This window comes from Agrilus planipennis, unplaced genomic scaffold (genome assembly GCF_000699045.2).
Source record: "Agrilus planipennis isolate EAB-ADULT unplaced genomic scaffold, Apla_2.0 scaffold18, whole genome shotgun sequence".
Classification (NCBI taxonomy): Eukaryota; Metazoa; Arthropoda; class Insecta; order Coleoptera; family Buprestidae; genus Agrilus; species Agrilus planipennis.
This window is the reverse complement of record NW_020438920.1, coordinates 1,420,785-1,440,541: the sequence shown is the minus strand read 5'-3', so window position 1 is coordinate 1,440,541 and position 19,757 is coordinate 1,420,785. Positions and strand designations below refer to the sequence as shown.

The window sequence follows — 19,757 nt, the reverse complement described above, 5'->3', positions numbered from 1 at the left end:
CTAGAAAAAGTAAATGAAGTATAACAATGTGGTTCGCAATGCAACCAGGAATAAAGTTTCACATAAACTGTAAACATTTTAAAAAGCAGAAATATAGAATTCAATCAACGAAAGGAATTTTGTGACTAGGCAACCCAAGATTAAGGTTTATGTTGTTCCCAGTTACTTCTAACTAGATATTGTTACGATAATTTAACTGAGCGTACGGAACCTTCAGGAGGCGAGTCCGTAATTTATTAACAATTAAAAATAAATGACACAAATTTGAAGAAAATTATTCGATTGGAAATTACTATTAAGTACTGTTCATATTTATTTATCTTTAGTATGAGTGATTTTCCTACAACACCATTAGAATATCTTTATTTATGTAGTACATATTTGATATTGTTTATTATCGGTGCTATCGTTTGGATTAGTGGCATGCGGCGTGCAATTTTCCTTTGCCCCGGCAAGTACGTTCACTATCAGTTGCTCTCCAGCACGGCGAGGTATTTAGTAACAGGGCAGTAGCGAAGTGTCGTCAGTAACTTTTAACACTAGAACACGTGCGCACAGTTGTTTAGTGCTTCTATTGTCCGTTTCTCAAAGGAGTGCGCGTCAGTATTTAAAAGCCAATTTCAATCGCAATTTTAATTTTACGCCGAAAAGAAAAAAATGCCTGCCGATTCAGAGCTAACTTCTGTTTTGATTCGCCGACAAGAACTAAACGATGCTATTGATAACGGACATGAAGTTAAACTTAAATACCGAGTGATCAACATCTATACCGAATTTAAGGAGTTCTCAAGAAAGGAGATAAAACAGTACGAAACAACTTTTAAAAAGTAAGTGAATATATCTTGATAATAATATTAGCGATAACTAGTAAATATTGTGTAAAAAACAAATGATAAGTGAATCACTAAAACGTCATCAAGTATTTCGTAGATAAAAATAATAAACATGAAATCATTTTAATTTAATTAATTACATTAAGGGAAACAACGAAAAAATATCTTCAATGAATTTACTTAATTTGCAACCAAAAAAATGTATTTATAATAAGTTGATTTTATTTTCGTAAAAACAAAAAATCCATGAAGTTTTTCGCGTAAACAAATAATTTACCAATTGTTATTACTATAATAACATAATAACTTTTATGCTCAAAATGTCTCATTTGAGAATAAGCAAAAATGTTTTATATGTATACATGATGGAATCGGCATTTACTTGGTGAAAATTCTTAACTTTATAAAAATTATTAAACTAATAATTACCACAGTTTTTATTTGATGTTCAAGTAGTGTTAAAAAAGCTGCTGTGGTAACGAAACAATTGTCGTAATGAAAATAAAAATTGTGAAAAATACGTTTTATATAAGTACTAGTGTCCTGTATTTCAATCGTTAATCCCAATTTTAATTAGTATTAAAAATCCTTAGAATTAATCTGAAGATAAGTATTAGGTATTAACAAAACAGAAATGTAAAATTAATTTTTACATGTCAAACTGTGGAAAAATAAATATTACAGTCTGAAAGATAATAAAAACAGCTTTAATATGATAGAATAAGTACTTATGCATAGGGGCTGCCTTTAGAAATAGGGGCGTTTATTACCCTTACTTCCTGTTTGTGGTTGAAATCCTACTTCCAACTTCTCTTTATTAGATGCATACGTTTGTGACAAAGTTATAATAAAAAAGGTAAATTAATAATACGTGTTCATTCTGGAATAGGTATCATTTAATGTACTTATTTTATTACATGAAGTAGCAACAATTTTTAGGTATTTTAATAAAAACTAGCTACTAAAATGTTAAATTTTATATAGTTAGATGTATACCAATTTTGAACGCCTCAACTATAAATATATTTCATAAATAGACAATAAATTGTTATAGGATTATGTTCTATCTAAATATTTCCTTTTTAAAAGACTTTTGCGTACAGAACAATCATCAATTGTATTGTTAATATTAAAATAATGATCTATTCAAATAAAAAGAAACTACCTTACCAGTGGTTTATTAAAATTGTCTATCTTTTTGTATACAACACCTAATATAAGAAATACAAACAAGTTTTCTCAAGAATTTTTGTGTTAATTGTTAAACATAATTTACGTCTGACATTTAAGTTACTGACATTACTTACTGAAACGTATTACAAATAAAATAGTTACGTATCTACACTACGTGCCCAACGTTAATGAAACTTTGAACAGTTTAATTAGAATACGTGTCGCGTGTTTTTTTGCCATAACAAGCCAATTACAATACGTATGTATTTGTTAAGACTTCGATTAAAGGAGAACATAAAAACTGTTTATAGCGTTGCCCAAAATCGAACATGTGTCACTTTTATTTTCCTAATACATATTCCACATCATCTTAAACTGATTTTAAATAATATGCGAACAATGGGACCCCACGAAAACAGTGTTAAAAGTTTAAGAAAGAAAATAAAACAGCATTTACAAAAACAAATTTCATATTGAAATTATTAAAGGTATACAACCACTGTTCTTTTTAATGTTTCAATTTATTTAGAGTCTTACTACTCTACAATTGTTTCGGCTTTTTAGACTTGTGTCAAATTGCACCAATTAAGAAACCTGTGGAAATCACTAATGATGTAGTATGAACAAATTAGAAATAACAATAGTCAAATAAGTGTTTTTATGTTTTAATAATTTTCTATACCCATTAAAGTGAGACCATATGTAGATGTTCCTGCCTCCAAGGTTGATAAAAATAGTAAATTTTTAGTAAATCTAATTTTGTCTAGATTTTTAGTTTTTATTGATATAAATATGGGTAAAAGTCTAGATGATGGCCCCCGCCCCCTTCGGAGGTGAGTGGGATCGGAAAAGGAGGTCTCCCCCACCACTGTACCATAAAAAGTTCGCGGCGGTCTCACCCCCCATAAAAAGGTAAAACTAATGAAAAATACATAAAAATATTGAAAAAGTTATATAAAACATTATTTAACTATGTTTATCAATAGGGTAGGTTAGGTTATCGGATTTTGTTCAAGTGACCACCCTCTTTCGATCCCCCAACTCCATCCGCTTGAAAATAATTTTTTTATTAAGTTTTATTTGAATTATAATGGATGAAAATTGTCAAAATAATCAACTTTCAACCCCCATAACTTTTTATGGGGTTTTACTCAGGTGACCACCCTCTTTAGATCCCCCCTGCCCTCTTTTGATCCCCCTACTCCCATCCCCATCTAACCTCCATAACTTTTTATGGGGGTGAGACCGCCACGAACTTTTTATGGTACAGTGGTGGGGTAGACCTCCTCTTTCGATCCCACCCACATTTAGACACATCTAGACAGTTACCTAAATATGTGTCAAAGGTCATCGTGGACCATATAAAACTATCGTATTTTTTCTATCCCTCGAGAACAGTATATTGTTTCAGGATAGAATATACCCTATGTCCTTCTCTGTACCCCTGACAATGTGTGTACAAAATTTGATGATGACCGCGTGAAATGGTACCAAACAAACAAACATATTTACGTTTGTGATATTAGTTAGGATTTCCTATTTTCTAACAATTCTAACTATTAAAGTGTACTGACTGGTACATATAAGAAACAAGCTTGGGTATTATAAAAGTTCAACAATATTTATTTTTTTGTTGTATCCCAGTTAGCGATGCTTAGGGATCTAAGGCTTACCTGCAATCACTTATTTAAAACAATCGAATTTCCGAATATATTTTATTAACATCAAATTTTACACTAATAAATTATCAACTACTTAAATTAAATACTATATTAAAAGAAAGAATCAATGAATAGGATTATTTATAAAATGAGTTAGAAATCGAAACGACTTGGCTAAGATTCATTACCGTTTGCCTTTTTAAAAACGTTCCACTTTGGCTTATATAGCGAAGCTTAAAACTACGTCACATGTACCGTTAGAGTACCTACAAGGGTAGTTGTGCTACACGATTTCTCTTTTTTATTGCACCAAAAGCTAAAAGATTGTGCGTTCTTTCTTACCCCTAGGGCAATGAGTAAAATAAAAAAAATACATACAAATAAAATTCTAAGAAATGAACTTATAATTAAATAAACTAAAACATTGGATTACAACATTTTCTTTAGGTACTATAGATATTAGCTTTTAGACTTTTATCATCAGACGTCAGAAAATGAAACTCCCGCTGACGTAAGTAAAGAGCGAACATTTCAAAATGCCATAATCCGTTGCGGAAGGTAGATTATTGCCTTTAACGGATAGGGACGCTTAAAGCGCATCACAAGTACCGTTATTATGGTACCTGCGAGGGTTGCTGTACGACAAGATTTCTCTTACTTTGTAGCACCAAAACTCACAAGTATATGCTTTTCTTTACTACACCTTTGACTATGAATAAGATTTTAAAAATACGAATAGGATTTTAAGAAACGAAACTTACAGCTTACAGCTGAATAATCAAAAGCAATGGAATACTGTATTCAAAATACAACATAACTTTTTTAATTTGCCGCTTGGAGCGGGTCTATTTAATCAATTCTTTGTTTCAAAATCATTTTTATTTAACCCTTGGTTACTCGCGCTAGAATATTGTACACGTTTGGTTATCTGCAGAATATTATTGTCCTAGCATTTTCCTAAGCGATCGCAGGAAACAACAAAAAAACTTGAACCAGGACAGATGAACCCGGAATCGAATCGGTGTCCTCCCGAATGAAAAGTATTTCTCTAATAAACTACTGGACCATGCCCTTCGGTAATTGTTATTTACCTGTAAGGATCTAATCTTTATCAAAATATTGCTATTTAAAATGCACTATACGCGATAAAACGAAACAATATAATGTCAGGGCTGTCAGGGTCATTTCAATTTTTTTTGTTTTTAATTTTCCCGACTTGAAAGAAAATGCTTTATTACTTCTTGAGTCCGGATGACGTACGTATTTTATAGCAAGCAAATACTCAAGATGGAATTTATAAATACAGTAGAACCTTTATGACTCGAACGTCAAGAGAGACGCCAAAACAATCGAGTTATAGAGTTTTCGACTCATGGAGGATTGTGACTTAGGCGGATTTGGATTCGACTTGTAGAAGTGAAGACTTGGTGTACTTACATTGTCGGCAAATCCTTTAAGTCAATAACTTAATTTTCTTCGAACTATAGACGTAATAAGTTTCAAATTATCGAGTTAGTTGTAAAGGTTGTAAAATAAAATATTGCTATGTTGGAGATACAGATGTCCAATTTAATTTTTCGAGGTACAAAGGAAAAATATGTACCAAAATGGGATTGAGATTTCTAGTAATGGAGATTTTGGAGCTTGAAGGGAAGGCAACAAAACATTTTATCGAGTTTTGGAGGTTTTTGACTTGTCGAGGTTCGACTTAACGTTGTTCTATTGTAGTATCTAATACATACTTATAGACTAAGAATTATTTTGTTGAACACAAAAAGTTACATCAGTTAAAATAGAAATGAATTTTGCGAATACTTATGACCGATTAAATTAACAACCAGGGATTAGATAAAGATAATATCGTAATATCAGTTTATTACACGATTACCAAGCAAGCAACAAAATTCATAAAACTGAAGGTATCAAACAACAATCGGAAACACTGATAATCTAAAAACTTTAACGTTGTTCTCTTGAATGCGCTGCAGTTCACTAAAATGTAAATTTAGAATATTCCAAAAATGGTATTGAGGATATAGTCAGCACTGGACTGTAGAGTGAAAATGTAATTTTTATGTGGACTTTCTATTGCAATTAGAGACTGAGCATAATAAGCCGCAGTTACAATAAATATAGCCAACACGATGGGCATTCAGCGTCACTTATTTATTTACAGTGGCAAAAGATACGAATTTATTTACTCACTGAACATATTTTTCTGTAAATAAATTCATTCATCCACGTTTCTCTTCAATAAATATAGGACATTAAATAGTAAAATATAATCTTATATTAAATAATTTTTCGTTCAGGCTGTTTTTAAAATAAGTAGCAAAGTTGCAGGAGGTGACAGGGCGCTATAAAATAAGAAAATTTGGTGGTTGAAATGTTCACCGTTTTCGAGAAAAACGTATTTGAAAATACAGGTCAGGGCCGGTCCGACCCTAGTAGGATTACGCAGGGAAATAAAACGCTTTAGATTTTTTTATTCATGCATTGTTTGTTACTTGTTAGATTAGATTAAATGCGATTGACAATGTTTATGTTGTCAAGAGTAGTTCTTCGTTCTTTTAACGTTGTAGTCTTGTATGTTTGTATTCTATTGAAGTAAGTGGCAGTAAGTCAGTGTGTCAGTGTCATAAGTCAGTGTAAAACAGTGATCAGTGCGTGAGTTTCTAGACGAAATGTTTCGCAGACGCTAAATTGAACAAACAGGTCCTGTACCTTGGCCAGAGTCTAATCCTGATCTAAATCCATTTGACTTATTTGTATAAGGTTGTATGAAACAGCGAGTGTATCAAACGATAGTGCAGAAAGTTAATGATTTGTACAACCGTGTAATGATCGCTGCAAATGAAATACGCCAAATGACAGACGTTTTTGGTAGACTCCTCGAAGCCTATCTTTCAGCACGGGATTCGAATTTCGAACAATTTTTGCGTGTTTGGTGGTGTTGTAATTTTTAAACAAAAGGCAACGCTATTTGGTAGTTTAGAAATATACCTTACAGTTACAATTACCTATCGGGAGAATATTAATTTGCTTATTAAGTTTATATAACGTTAGTTTTTTCTTTTGTTTGTGTTCTCAATATCACATCGAGCTGTATTTTAAATAGTATTGCACACTATCTCAGCGATGAGCAAAGTTATTATTTCATTACTTACATTACCAAGTTAGGACGGAAGGAGTAGTACGAATATAAAGCAGAGCATAGCGCAGGGTCGAGTCGCCTTCAATAAAAAGAAGTCACTTCTTTGCTGGCGAACGGTTAAGGTAGAAATTCGAAAAAGATTGTTAAGGTGTATGTTTGGAGCGCGGCGTTATACGGGTACGAAACATGGACGGTAGGTGCGGCGGAAAAAAATAGGTTAGAAAGGTTCGAAATGTGGTGTTACATGTGAATGATGAGAACACCGTGGATAGAGAAGGTTTAAAATGAAGAGGTATTAGAAAGAGTATTAGGAATACGAGAACAAAGGGCTCTATAGATGTCAATAGGCGAGATAGGTTGGTAGGACACATTCTTAACGTGAAGGTCTGGTCAGGGACATAGTAGAGACAGAAAAAGGAGTTAAGAGGAATAGAGGTAGACCTGGATTAGATTAGTATTCGCAAATGGTTGAGGATATGGGATGTTCTAGTTTTAGGAAAATGCAAAGATTAGATCAGGATAGGAAGGAGTGGAGGTGCGCGTCCAAACCAGTCTTAGGACTGACGACCTTATGATGATGAAGAACCACACTACTTTATTCACCATGCGTTTACCCATTACATCTAGTTGAGATCCTCTAAAGCCTGTTACATATTTCAGAAACATCCTCTATATTCTCCAATATAGCATTCAATATGAGGGGAATCGGAAAATCCTGTTCCTAGTATGCGCTTTTGGCAGCGAGTTTATTATGAACTACTTGTTTAAACAGGTGTACAATTCACGACTGCGAAGGTACAACAACGAATGTATATACATGCATGTTTCGAAAAAGAAAAAGAGGTGTAGTCAAAATTACACCTGTCGCCTTTTACCTGCTAGGAATTTTTCATGCACCCAAACAGACCGCTGACCTTCAGGTTATAGCTATCGTTAAAGTAGGTCTGTCTGCAAAGAAATTGAGCTTTTTGCTTTCACTATAATTTAACCTACACTTTTATTATTATGCGGACGACTGTACCAAAGAATAAACTTTAAAAATGCACGTATACATACCTTATACAAGTGCATGATTCATTTTAATGAAATGCCATTGTAATTTATTTGTATAGATAAATGGAAGTGCTACTGTAATCAGGAGTATGAATGGTGTACGTAGTATTTAAGCAATCTAAAGCACTTATCTCTCTGTTTTTTATATGTCTTGTATCAATGAATACAGTCGTTTTTTATCAGTGGCGTACTCACGAGGTGGGTTAACGAGTGCGTCCATGGACTTTTAAAACATCTATATATGTACAGTGGAATTCGTTTATTATGACTCCGCCTATTTTGACCAACCGCTTAATATGAAGTAACTAGCAGCGAAACCCGGCGTTGCTCGGGTTAAAATACATCGCATGTTTAATGGTATATAACATTTAAGGATCCACTTTTTAATGTAGATAATATAGATTTCTATCTTAGATACCACCCTGTACTTTTATAAAATTTCTTAATAATAGTAGATCGTTCTAGAATATTCAAGAGTATCCGTGATAATTAATTGCGAACATTTGGAACTTTCAAGATCATTCAAGATATTTCTAGAACTTTCTGGACCATTCTATATCGATTTTAACAGTTGTACACAATTTGGAACTTTCCGGATCATTCCGAATATTTCAGAACTTTCTGGAATATTCCATATCGATTTTAACAGTTGCACACAATTTGGAACTTTCCAGATCATTCCAGACATTTTTAGAACATTCTAGATCGATTCTAACAGTTGCACACATTCTGGAGTTTTCTGGATCATTTCAGAAATTTTTAGAACTTTGCAAAAGGTCTTATATGTTAGAAAAGGACAGATATATATTTTTTCACATTTTCGCCACCCACATTCTATATCGATTTTAACAGTTGCACGCAATTTGGAACTTTCCAGATCATTCCAGACATTTTTAGAACATTCTAGAACATTCTATATCGATTTTAACAGTTGCACGCAATTTGGAACTTTCCAGATCATTCCAGACATATTTAGAACATTCTAGATCGATTGTAATAGTTGCACACATTCTGGAGTTTTCTGGATCATTTCAGAAGGTCTTGTAAGTTAGAAAAGGTCAGATATATATTTTTTTACATTTTCGCCACCCACAACCACCCACTTCCACCCGCCGTAACCAAACTCCCTTACTTTCAGCAGGAGACCAAGGGGCATTGACCACCCCAACGGGATGTTGATAGGAGTTGGTGGTGATGGAGAAAACCCTGTCTTTACGTACGCACATTAGCATTTTATATATATATTTAGAAAATTTAGATTTAGATTGCAGTGTTAAGTTTGATTTTCATATTAAATTGTCTACAGGAATGTTTGGATATAATGACTCCGTTTAAAATGACATATCGTTTATTACGACTGATTCTCAAGAAATCATATCCGGCTATAGTGTTTCAAATGATTAATAATAATATTTTCGCTCATTTTCCTGACCATTCTATAATATTGATATTCATCTTTCTTTTTCTTTTTTTGTTAATAAATATATACAATTTGTAGTTTTTCTCTCTATTAAACTAAATAACTAACCAAAATAGAAAGTTCAAATTTTTTGACCAGTGTTCTAAATAAAAAATGTTTTGAAGTTTCTATAATAATATACGACCATTGACTAGCTTATGTACGTAAGTGAGAATGTACTAGAATGCTGTTGTCCTCAGCTGGAATGTTCACGAAAGTCCAAGATTACTGTCAGTTAGAATATGCTAGGTCCTAGAATAAAGTTAACTGAAAGAATCGTGAACATTCTGGAAAGTTCCAGGACCATTATGTGTGGGTGGAGGGGCGGGGCTCACAGTCTATTAGGTAATTTGCAGATTTTTAATCTCCTATAATAATATACGACACATTAAATACCATATGTACGTTTAGAATAAGTGAGAATGTACTAGAATACTCTTTATTGTTTCCAAAGAAGTCGTCAGCTAGAATTTACTAGAATTATAACTAGACTGCGTATACTTGACTTATGTTACTTTATTATGTATATGAAAAATTGCCTGAAATTACCAAATGGTTTTTCAAAAGATGATGCCGCCCTCTGTATTGTAAGCAGAATTTTGTAACGTTTCACTTGATGTTTAGTTTGTTTAATTTATCGAGATTTTCATCATCATCATCATTATCATAAGGTCGTCAGTCTTAAGACTGGTTGGACACGCACCTCCACTCTTTCCTATCCTGAGCTAATCGTCGCATTTCCCTAAAACTAGTACATCCCACATCCTTAACTATTTATGAACAGAAATCTAATCAAGGTCTACCTCTATTCCTCTTAACTCTTGTTTCTGCTTCTGAAATGTCTCTGACTAGACCTTCATGCCTGAGAAGGTGACTTACCAATCTATGGCGTCTATTTCTTGATGACTTCCATAGCGCCCTCTTTTCTCCTACTCTTCTGAATACCTCCTCGTTTCTGACCTTTTCTATCCACGGTATCCTCATCATTAATAATTTTTTCTAGAAATTTCTAAATTAACTGTTCGTGAGCATAGAAGTGACTTTATGTTAAATACGACTCTATTGCTCCTTCCATCTGAGTTATCTGACTTCCTAGAGATACCGAAAACACTTTTTCTAATTTTTCATCTTTTATCTATATATATTCACTCTTTCCCTACTTTTCCTTCGCTTAAATACCAGTATTTTTGTTTTAATGTAATATAAAAAGACTTCTTAAAATATCGTAGGTACTTTTGAATATGTATTTTAAAAAGAACAAAAATTTGTTTTCAATATTAGTTTAAAATTTTTTTAAAAACTGTAGAGGTTAGTTAAAGCAAACGCCTTGAACTTAAAATTTATATGTAACCTAAATGCATGTATTTTTTAAATTTTTATTGCCAGTCCGAAATTTTACGTATGCTTCTGTTGTTTACATAACATGCATATTTTATGCGTACATTGCACTACTTGTGTTACATTACTTCATTTGAAAAAAGAATGAGCAGTTACTAGGTTTAATACAAGTATTTACATGCCCAGTTATAACAGAGCCAAGAATTTTATTAATCAGAACAGAACAGGTGTTGTTGTTACATTAAATTGCCTTTTAAAGTCAATAAAAATTAATTTGCTCATTCAAGGTCTGAATCTTAAGGTAGCACACCTACTTTCAATGCAAAAATTTTAGTCGACCTTTTGACAAAATAATATGTAATAAGCTGTGGAGCCAGTGGTGTCACGGACTTGGTCCAAACACGATAAAAATAAAATAGAATTAACAATATTTTTCATTTCAAAAAGACACCATCAAAAGCAAGATTGTTACTATGACATAGGAGCCAAGACTTTTTTTATAAACTTTTTTTCTCAAACTTTCTTTTCTAAAAAAGCCGGGGACATTTGAAATCCTAAGTATGTAAGTTATAAATATGAATGTCTGTTTGTTTGTTTGACAGCTTTTCTCGCTTTAACTGTTCAACCATTCATCATGAAATCTTGTACAATCGCTGTCAGGGATACAGAAAAGAACGTAGGGTACCTTTTACCCAGAAAAAAAGGACTGTTCCCGAGAGATAGAAAAATTTGTTCAATGTGGTACATTTCACGCCTTAACTACTCATTGATCATCATGAAATTTTGTAGATACATTGTCAAGGGCACAGAAAAGAACGTAGGGTACCTTTTATCCAGAAAAAATACTATTCCCGAGGGATAGAAAAAAATTAGTTTTATAGAGTCTTCGATGATCTTTAACACGTATTTAGAACATCAAAGCGAGCAAAGCCACGGTTAAAATCTAATTGATTTCAGAGAGTATTTATCTCATGTCAAATTTAATAGAACTAAAAATCCAGTGTTGCCCGACATATTCTTACTCATCAAAAAATATCGATAATCTCAAATTAATTAAGGAAATCAGAAACAATTACCTATTCGATAATTATTTATAAAAACCGATTAAGCTCTTTTACAGATTGACTAAGTCCCTGTCACTGATTTCGGACCTTTAAGTCTAATTTGTTTTCTTATCATTTTAAGGTCCACTGAACATTGGATGTTGACATACCGAGTTATAGCATCAGTTAATATTTGATGTTTACCTTATCATTAGTCTATTTCTTGTCAGTCCCTAAAGATGGTAACTTAATTACTGAATATTACTTTTAGCGATGGCCAGAGTTTCCCAATCGTCTAAAAAAAGCTGGTCTACTTTCTTGACGTGATAATAATAAAAATAACAGGAATTTGATGTATGCATACATATGTTCCCACATATACGCCATTTTTTCATGTTGTTCCTAACATATCGATTCGTTCCAAAGCATTATACATTAAAATCGTACTATATTTTTCTCATGATTTGCACGTCTAGAAAGTGGACCGGAAATTTTGAAAACTTTTAGTCATCTCGCCAGGACTAATTTATTATTACAGTATAACTATCTCTACTGGCGTCGACAGTCAACAAAACTTGGCAAAACTGAATCTATAGAAATCGACAAATCATGCTTGATGCAATTGATAAATCTTCGATTTTGCAATATAAAGAAAAAACGTTCTTGTTCGCATTTGACTCATAATTTTTATATAAATTAACCTTTTTAATAAAAAAAAGACACAAAAAACATTAACATTTACAACGTCATTGTTTGATCCGTATACATAGATCCAGCAATTTTGCGAATCACTTTCACTAGGTGGCGACGTTTGATATCTGCTGATCTACATAAGTAAGAACTCTTTGAAGTTGCCACGTTAATTTTACAAAAACTAACAATATTAAATTGAAATCATTTTTTCGATTTTTTATTTACCCACCACAAACTACCTCAAATTAATGAGGGAAAAATTGTTGCTGTTGTCACACCNATAGTATATTCAGTATATAGTTACATTAGTTCGACGGATCGTTAACCTTGTAGGTCGGTTTGTCGTGGTTGCTGTTGTCACCTCTCGTAGTTTAGTGGTCAGAACATTGGTGCGTAAAGCCAAAGGTCCCGGGTTCGATTCCCAGTGGGGGTGTGACAACATCAACAATTTTTCCCTCATTAATTTGAGGTAGTTTGTAGTGGGTAAATAGAAAATCAAAAAAATGATTTCAAAGTAATATTGCATATTAATCCACTATTAAGTAACTAACAATTTCATCGAAAAACTAACAAGGTTCAATTTCCTTAAACGTGTAATGGGTTAAAAGTTTATATAAAAAAAAAAAATAATGGACGTACCAATTTTGATAAATTAAGCCTCCTTATTCGCTAAGTTATGGAATCTATTACACTAAAAAGAAAATGCCGGATTCCAGACGCCATACAGGGCTTTACTTAGTACATATTTAAAAATAAGAAAAATTGGAATTTTGCGCAGGCAAAGCCAGAGTAAATATACATTATAGTAGGTGCTGTACAAATCTGTATTTGCAATATTCCGTTACAATCTGCAGCTCTTATTGTTTAAACCAGAACATCGGATGTTGCCGTTGAAACTAATGAATAACGTATCCGTTCGTCAGGTTCAATATCCCGGTGTTTGATAAAAGGGGACCGTTCAGTGTACCTACATCATGCTTGGAAACAATGATAATTTCGAAACTACCGTCCCAAATGTAGATACCTAACAAGTCAAGAATCGTTTTGTAATAAGTAACTGTTTCCTTCTTTTTGCTGTTGGAGCGAAACGTCACAAACAATAAGGAAAAAGTTGAGAGGATTATTACGATTTGTAATGCTATTCTAATAACATCCCTTGCAAATTCGAAAGCTTAGTCGTTCAAAATCGTATTTCACAATATAGGAGACATTTCAATGTAAATAGGAACAAAATTGAAATATCAGTACGAATCTGCATCAAGAAGGCTAGATAGGAGCAAACACTTAATCCACAAATCCACGGGGTGTGATTCATAAAGGGGTGCATAATTTCTAAATTAAACCGTTAAAATAGCGACAGACATCATTTTGTGATGGTGCCCAATTTGGAACTATACATATGTTCGTGAGCAAACTAAACCACTTGCTCAGCTAATTGTTTTTATGTTGCATCGAAGACGCTCAAAATGTAGCTTTATATCCAACTGCAAAGCATATAATGCTACAATTTATCTTAACTCATTCCACAACGTAAAATTTGGGTCTTGATGGGTATTTTCTTTTGTGTTTTTTTTTTTATTTTTATATATTTGACTACATTGTAGGAAACGTTTCAACGTAAATAGAAACAAAATTGAAATACGGGTACGAATCTGCATCAAGAAGACTAGATAGGAGTAAAAACTTAATCCTCAAGGTGTAAGTCACAAAGGGAGTGCATAATTTGAAAATTAAGTATAATAATTGTTTACTTCCCAAACGTAACTGAGGTATCGATCGTTTAAGATTTTTCACTGAAATTTGATTACCATACTTCATACGCATTGACTATTAAAAAAAGCGACGGACATCATTTTGTGATGGTGCACAATTTATCACTATACATATGTCACTACAGTTCGTGAGCAAACTAAAACACTTGCTCAGCTGGGTGTTTTTAAGTGACATCGAAGACGCTAAAAATATAGTTTTATTCAACTGCAAAGCATATAATGCTACGATTTATCTTAGCTCATTTCACAACGTAAAATGTGAAACACTTTCGTTTACGTATGTTTTTTGATTTTTATGCATTTGACTACATTATAGGAAACGTTTCAACATAAATAGGAACAAAAGTGAAATACCGGTACGAATCTGCATCAAGAAGGCTAAATACGAGTAAAAACTTAATCCTCAGAGTGTAATTAACAAAGGGAGTGCATAATTTCAATATTTAGTGTAATAATTGTTTACACCCTAAACGTAACTGAGGCATCGATCGTTTAAGAATTTTCACTGAAATTTTATCACCATAATTCTTACGCACTGATTGTTAAAAAAGCGACGGACATCATTTTGTGATGGTGCCCAATTTGGCACTATACATATGTCGCTACAGTTCGTGAGCAAACTAAAACACTTGCTCAGCTGGTTGTTTTTGTGTGGCATCGAAGACGCTCAAAATATAGTTTTATTCAACTGCAAAGCATATAATGCTACGATTTATCTTAGCTCATTTCACAACGTAAAACTTGAGTTTTGATGGGTACTTTCTTCTCAAACAAGTTTTATGATCTTTATACATTTGGCTGCAAATGACCGAGGATCGGAAATAGTTTAACAAAGATCTAATAAAAATCTAGGCAATAGGCAGAAATCTTCGTTTACATCAATCTGTACTTAAACAAAGAATTATTCGTAAAAAGCAATCTAAATAGCTTTAAATTATGTCAAACTACATGGTTCAAGGTTTTATCAGGGTATATTTTAATAGTTTTTATTAAGGTATCCATAATGCTCTGCTACACGGCTAATACAATCCATGTGTGAAAATCATTTCTTCTGACCGTTTACAATTCTTAAATCAGATTTGTATTTTGTTTATATATTTAACTACCCTGCACAGGAATAATGGTAGGTACCTTCCATATCTATTTCTCAAGTTTTCAACATTGGTAAACACCTTCCTGAAAAAGCAAAATTTGTAATTTTAGAAGGTATAAACCGCTACATGAGGTCGACTTCAAATCAACCACACCAAATGAATTATGCATCGCATTGCGTGTTTTGCATTAGTTGCAACGGTAATCGACGTAAAATATATCTAATAACAGCTTCAAGGATTATGTTACAAGAAAGTTTTTTCTACTAAACTCGTAAGGATAAGAAAACGGCATTAGGTAGTATCGTCTTCCATGTAATCGGTCGAATTAGTGTAGTGTACGTATTTGTTGTAGATTATGTGCTCGTTACACGCAAGGCAAACAAATATTTTTATGACTCATACGTAAATGCATAATAAACAAATAAAATATACACAGAAGAAGCAGTGATTCACTGCTGTAGTTTCATTTTATGAGTAATGAAGATGCTTTAAAAATTAATTAAACTATATTACTCATTCGAGAAAAATATTTAAATATTTTATTTTTTTACGCGTGACAATGATTTTATTTATAAGTAAAATGGTTTAGTAATTTATAATTCTTAAATCAGATTTAAGGCAATATTAGGACAATGAGCCTAACGAAGTAAAATTGGGCGGAAGAAATTTCAGGGAATGACCAATATAGGACAGTTTTAGGGTTAGACATAGGGGGACAAAGATTAGTATCCTTAGTTTTGCGAATGATACAGCGGTATTAGCATCTAATACGTTTTGTTTTTTCTTTTGGTACTTTGCTTATAGAAGGTTTTGAGGACTTATAAAACAAATGAATAAAACTAGATAACAACAACGTATATTTACAACTTCACAACAACCGGCGTAACGAAAAGAGAAGAGAAGAGACTTGTTCTGCTGAAGGCGGATGACGAACTGACTTTATATGAAAAATGAAAAACTGTTCTACAAGGAAGGAATAGAGAGGGTAGTAGATACGAGTAGGGAAGTATTGAAGTAAGGAAACGTTAAGATTAGAAATAACAAGAAATTGATGGCAATGCCAACCCCCGAAGAAACCGATTGTAAAATTGCAATTAGGAAGGAATGAATGGTACAGACGTCATGCGGTTAGTACGCGAAAGATGAAATGTTACAGGGATTATAGGAAAGTACAGTAATAGAGTTATTTAAATAGATAAGCAAGATACAATAGATTATTTACAAAAGGAAAGAATTTGTCTAGACCCTAATCGAAAATAGAAAAGAAATTATTTAGAAAGGTATTTACAAAATGTACACAAAAAGAAACATTTTAAAACGTGGCAGATATCGCCACATAAGAAAGAGTTAAAGTTCATTCATCAATCTCAAGACTAGTTGGACACGCACCTCCACTCTTCCCTACCCTGAGCTAGTCTTCCTTAAAACTTCCCACATCCTTGACTATTTTTCTGTCTCTAATATGTCTCTGACTAGACCTTCATGCCTGAGAAGGCATCAACCAATCTCACCTATTTCTTAGTGACTTCATAGAGTCCTCTGTTCTCCTATTCTTTCTAATACCTCTTCATTTCTAACCTTCTCTATCCACGGTATCCACAACATTCGCCAGTAACACCACATTTCGAACGCTTCTAACCTCTTCCTTTCAGCCGCGCCCACCGTCCGTGTTTCGCACCCGTGCAGTGCCGCGCCCCAAACACCTTTAACAATCATTTTTTCTAATTTCTGAATTCTGAGCATGGAAGTCACTTCGTTTTATTGAAGGCGGCTTGACCCTGCGCTATCCTCTGCTTTATATCCCTACTACTCCTTCCGGCCTGACTTATCTGACTTCCTAGATATCTAAAATCAGCTAAATTTTCTTTTCCTATGTTTATGTTAGTACTTTCCCTACTTTTTATTCCTGTGCATACCAATATTTTTGTCTTACTTTTATTTTTTTCGTACAATAGCATTAAATAAAACTGATGCGGTATTGATAGAAAAGTGTGAAAATTAATAAAAAAAATTTAGGTATGTAAAAATTGGACTAGAATTAATATAAAAGGAGGAGACGGTAAACTAGAAGTTTTACAAATATAAGTATAAATTCAGGAATAATTTGTAATTGGGTGATATGATAATAAACGTAAGAAATTTGTTATTATCTTATCTTTTCTTTTAAATAGAATTATTGATATACACATTAATGAACTTCAAATTGTATTTTTTCGTATTCTGTAGTAACTAACAAAAATGACTGAGCTGGAAATTTTAACTGATATGATAAGATAATTGTTTATGTCACAATATTCAACATCCTTTTTTATAAACAAAATTGCAAACGTTCCTAAAAAGTGTCTTACCTAATGTTTCTTGATTTCTATTAAAATTCAATAAAAGAATATATTTTGGATAGGTACATATATAATGGCGTCAAAGGCAAATTACAATCACCATCATAAAAGTGCATCTATGTATGTATAGGTATATAAAAAATTGTTTATACGTAAAAGACTTTTAAAAACAAGCTTTGAAAAACTCACAGGAACTTGATGAAATATTAAGGACTATTTATAAAGGTAATACAACGAGGACGACTCTAAACCGACTGTGTTAATTAAAACATTGAACGTGTGGAGTTTGTTGGGGCTTTCCGATCGTCGATTCACTATTTGATGATTACTTATAAGGGAAAACCAACTCTGCAGACGATTCTATCGGAACATTGGTATTATGGCAATATTTGACTCTCCGCAAGTTTCTGACTCTAAACCTTTGCTTAGCATTCGGGAGGACGCCGGTTCGATTCCGGGTCCGTCTGCCTTGGTCCAAGTTTTTCTGTGGTTTCCTTAGATCACTTAGGCAAATGCTGAGGCAGTAATATTCCACAGATAATCTTTCATTCTCTTCTGTCTCCATTTCGTCCGTCTCATCTATCTCACCCGAACCACCACCCACCCATTCCCACGATTCCTGAAAGCAGGCTGAAGAGGGCCTTCCGCCCTACGTTCCGGCATAGTCCGGAGGGACTGCCCGCCCACCAGCATTACTGGCTGGTGGGAATGACACACCCGAAAGTTTTTTTCTGACTCGCAATTCGTGTCCGCAATTTAAATCGTAATTCTGCCACCATGTTTGTTAACAAATTTCTTATAGAACGTCCCTTTCGGTACGTTATAACCAAATTTTACTGAATTTTAATGATGCCATAATTCCAAAGTCATGTTTTCTGATTCATATACGTGCATATTAAACTTATTGTACTTGAAACATCTGTTTTGTATTTACTATAAATATGACACCTAAATTTGGAGTGTGATGGGTGTCACATTGTTTCTTAATGGGGGTTATGAGTTATAGAACAATCTATGTGCCGAAAAGTAACTTCAAAATATGTTATATATCATGTTGAATAAGGTGAGGTTATACTGTAGTTTGGGTAGATTGCGTGTATTTCTTTTGCAATATTTAATGTTTTATCTTCACCCCTTCCATATTCACCCCCCTGCCACCACATTCCGCGTTCTCACATAATACGTGAGGTCCTACATCTACTTCATGTTGTGCGTGAGGGTGCCACATATTTTATAATTTGTTGGATGTCACACATTAATACAGAATAAGTATACAATATTACAAAATATGCAGTTATAACAAGAGAGGCATCTATAGTCGCTTCAGTTTAATTTTGCCGGTTTTGGATTATAAAGTCAAAATTGTAAATCTTTTACTTTTTTATTTATTATTGGAACAGTAAATCTACTAACACGTTTACCTACCACAAGAGGAAGATGCCCTTATCTTTCTCGGATAGTCGCAGGTAACAAACACTGCTGGCACTCGCCATTGTATTTTATTCAAGATTAATGAAGCAATTGCTAGTACAGGAACAAAAGAGGGACACACTCTACAAACTGTTTAAATAGAGAGAAAGATGCAGCGTGCGTTACCTGCGACTGGCCAAGAAAAATAAAGGTAAACATACGGGTTAGTAGAATTATTGTTCTAGTAATAAATAATTACCGATCCGACGGGACTTGAACCTTGACGAACTAGAGTGAGTGGATCGGCTTGCGAGTTTCGATGATTTTGGGAACCGGACTATAGGTTTAATCATAATAGGGGGGGTTCTTAAAGAGAAACCAGACCAAGGCAGGTCCCTGCAGGAGGGCAGCAGCTATTTCAGTACTCAGGGTGACAGAGATCACGAGGATCGGTATGGCACCCTGATGTACTTACAATACTGCGATGTGGAACGCAACGGGAAACCACCACATTATAATATCCTAAGAAAAACAAACCAAAATCAAATGATGGCGTCCTCTGGAGTAGAGCACTCCGGACGTAAACTAGTCCAACTGTAGCAGTATTAGCATCTAGCAAGGAGGAGTTAAAGATAGCTTTAAATAAAATAGAAGCGGTATTGACAAAACAGTATTATATGAAAATAAATAAAAGTAAAACAAAAATACTGGTATGCAAGGGAAGAAAAAGTAGGG

The 19,757-nt window shown here is 33.4% G+C and overlaps 1 protein-coding gene across 1 annotated transcript in view; it reads left to right on the top strand.

Moving 5' to 3' along the window:
* The first annotated feature begins 484 nt into the window (after positions 1-484).
* The window catches only part of LOC108744135 (EF-hand domain-containing protein D2 homolog), a 40,667-nt gene continuing 21,394 nt past the window's right edge, over positions 485-19,757 (top strand). Inside the window, exon 1 of the mRNA XM_018479750.2 lies at positions 485-827. Within this exon, the coding sequence (XP_018335252.1) occupies positions 658-827 (170 nt within the window). The 5' untranslated portion in view covers positions 485-657. The remainder of the gene's footprint in view (positions 828-19,757) is intronic.